This window comes from Buceros rhinoceros, unplaced genomic scaffold, assembly GCF_000710305.1.
Source record: "Buceros rhinoceros silvestris isolate BGI_N320 unplaced genomic scaffold, ASM71030v1 scaffold6061, whole genome shotgun sequence".
Taxonomy (NCBI): Eukaryota; Metazoa; Chordata; class Aves; order Bucerotiformes; family Bucerotidae; genus Buceros; species Buceros rhinoceros.
The window spans coordinates 33,223-36,528 of NW_010392396.1; the positions used below are offsets into that span (position 1 = coordinate 33,223).

General features: G+C 43.1%; 1 protein-coding gene across 2 annotated transcripts in view; it reads right to left on the minus strand.

Moving 5' to 3' along the window:
• Positions 1–200: 200 nt before the first annotated feature.
• The window catches only part of ABRA (actin-binding Rho activating protein), a 6,181-nt gene continuing 3,075 nt past the window's right edge, over positions 201–3,306 (minus strand). For both annotated transcript variants that reach the window (XM_010144444.1, XM_010144445.1), the window contains one exon: positions 201–678. In XM_010144444.1, the coding sequence (XP_010142746.1) occupies positions 201–678 (478 nt within the window). The remainder of the gene's footprint in view (positions 679–3,306) is intronic.

A 3,306-nucleotide genomic window follows, 5' to 3' on the forward strand; every position in this document is an offset into this window, starting at 1 on the left:
CCTTCTGGTACAGAGAAAAATCCATTTGGATGCTTGCATTATCATGCAGTAGTTATAAAATACGTATTTAGAAAAATGCTTAATGTCTTTTCTGAGTGGATGAATGGGGGGAATATTGTATTTAAAATGGGGCAAATGCTAGTGGTAGGGGAGAAATGGAGAAAAGTTTTCCCAAATAAGTTGTTCTGGTTGTAGCATGCCTATTTTAATAAAGTAATTATGACATTATCATCCCTTCCTTGCCATAACATTTCTCCCTCAAAGTCCACCAGCCCGTGTTTCCTGGCTCTCATGAGAATCCCAACAACCTTATCTGAAATACGAACATATCTCTCGAAGAGTTCCCCAAAAGTGACTTGGATCTTTCCGTCGGGCCGTGGCTTGGCCATTGATTCGATGATGAAGCACATGTCCCTAATCTCCCGGTGGATATGGGCTTCAGCTCTCTTGGCCCTTTCAGCAGTTTTGGTTCCTTCCTTTGGATGGCCATAGCCTTCATCTCCTTTGTGCAGGCGCATGGACATGGCCAGCTCATGGTCAAATTCTTCGCTGAAGGGATTCAGCTTCTGCGTTATGATGTGCTGGTCTGCCCATTCTTGCCATTTGTTCTTCAGGCTGTTAATGGGGCTGTATTTCCTGTGGGCTTTGGTGCGTGATTCTTCATTAAACCTGCTTGCCCTAAAAGAAACAAAAAGGTCATTTGAGTGTTGTGTGTCATCATTTAATTACACCATTCTGCTACTAATCGCTCCTATTAACTTGGTTATTACTTTTTCCAGAGAGATGTTAACCACCAGGTGGCATGAGTTCACCACTTCTAAAAGCCCTCAAAGAACTAATTTAGTCCATGTTCCAGTTTGCACTCAAAAGCAAATTTGCTGGTCACAGCTTGATCTCATCTACACTACCACCCTCCAGCCTAGATTTGAGACCATTTTGACCAAACTTTTGCCCAGAATGACTTAATTCTCTATGGGAGAGAAACAGTATGTTGCTGATTACCTACACTTTCTGTGCCTTTGGTCAGTCACGTATCTCCCCTTTCCTGCCTGCCTAGCAGAGCCTGAAATCTGCCTGCTCTGATGTTATGGATGACAAGAACTGTAAATGTACAGCCTGGGTCTTCAGCTATTCTTAACGGAAAAACAGAGGGTAGTAACTAGAAAAATCTGTCCCATGCAATAGATGTTGATGTTTAAAACAACAACAAAAAACTAATAGATGGCGGTAGCTCTTCCTATCCTTACATATTTTAAGCATGATTCTGAACAAGTATTGAAGTCCAAAATTCACATTCTCGCTGGCAGGGTACGAGCCTGAATGAAACTTAGGGCTACTGAGATTTGTGTGAAGGTCAAAGGACAATGAGAGTCCTTCAGAGATCTTACTGATTATTCATGTGTGTGTGCTCACATAGCAACATCCTATCGCTGCATGACTCCAGATGGACAAATTGTTGATACTCTTTCCTCTGGTGGCTAATCTCACATGTACTGGAGGAGCTGTAGATAGTCTGAGCTAGTCTTTGTGCTGTCCACATCCTGTCATTGTGTCGGCACAGAGCTCAACTAGGGAGTGTGGTGTACTGTGGCTGTGCCAAAGTAATTTGTTTTCTAATACTTTTACTCCCCAGAAGGCTGCTCTGAAACATCCCCAGCCGTGTCAGATGAATATTAACTAACACCAGGGAACCAAAATGCTGCTAGCAAAACTGTACAGAGTGCTGCAAACCTGCAGAAAACTTTTTTTCCCTGCTGTTTGATCATTGCTTTGGGTTTTACTAAGCTGTTGAAAAAGAGAGTTAGAGTGATAGAAATGTCCCCAGCTCAGGTCTGTGCACCAGAAGAATGCCAGTACTGGAAGCACTCTAATACTAAAGCAAGCAGTGCAGACACCTAGTGCCAGGGATGGAAGGAGTGCAAGAGCTTGACCATGCTTTTGGCTGTGGAGTTACCATTAGCTTGGCTTAGCTGTATTGAGAAACTGCTAAAAGCTCCAAAATACTGTGCCTCAGCAGTGTGGGGAAAAGCACCAGAAGACTTGAGCATATGGTGTTGCCAAGTAGATGCACCTTTCTTCTCTGGTGTGACTGCAGAGCATCCTGAGAGTAGGCAGCACGTATGTACCTGTGTTTTAGTGTAAGTGATTAACAGGTAGGTGTTGACAGGTGTTGACTATATCAGTAGGGTAAGCTAGACATTTTTGTTTCACAGCAATAGACCAAATCCTGCTGTATATAAGCTGTTGTTATATGGAGAAAGCGAAAGCTGTTGATTCTTTGCCCCTTGCCCCAAATCGTGGCTTCATTGACCAGAGGAATTTGCCCAGGGTTTGGTTACACAAAGCAGTTTGTTTCCTGAAACCTATAGAACTCCCAAAAGACAGAGGAACCTTGTGCCAGCGCAGTCTTAACTCCAGCTGGAGCTCAGATTGATTGCTTCCCTAGCTCTTCACGTGGGAAGGTATCAGTGAAGGGGCCAGGGCAGAAATCCTAAGTGAATCAAACTTGCCTAAGGTAAGTGAGACCAACAGTCTCAGTGGAGCTGATGAGCAGATACCATAACGGAGGTCTTATCCCTCAGCCACAGCCAGCTGCTCCCCCTTCTCTCCAAGGGCATGACCCCCGAGGAAGTCCTGGAGCTTCAGTTCTTCAGGATAAGGGGAAAGAAGACAGTGAGTGAGCTAGCAGAACTCTATAAAGGCTTTTTTGCTTAACAAGGCAGCCCGTAAAGGCTTTTGTTTTGCTTAACAGTCTAGAAGAGATCCTTTTCCTACTGAAACCTTTAATTCTCTTTTCTAGGTGAATGCTATTATCACCTTCCTTATCTGAATCATGTCAGCAGATGAGAATAACACCATCTTATCTATCCTTTTGCTTTTATCACACCCACATGGGTTTGGAAAAACATTACTGTTACTATTTTTTGTTGCATCTTCTGATTTAACCATTTCTGTTGGTGAAGTGGAAGATTCCCCATTGTTTGGCTTTACTGACAAGTTAACATAATAAACTGTGTACACAGAGAAGCTCTTTTTTCATGTTTGTACCACACCTACGCTATGAATTGTGGATCCAAAGTGAGGGTTGAGGATGTTAACACACTAAGAAGTGCTTTACCTGTAACAATCATCTAAGTTAACCCGTTAACCAGAACGATCACCCTAAATGTGTTTTGAACTTCTAGGAGAATGATGTCCATGTTCCACATTCCCTCTGATCCTTTCTGAAGGGGAAATGTGTGGATTCCTTCTTAACGATTTTGAGTTTCACATCACTGTTGCATCCCTTTAGCTCCTAAGCAGGAA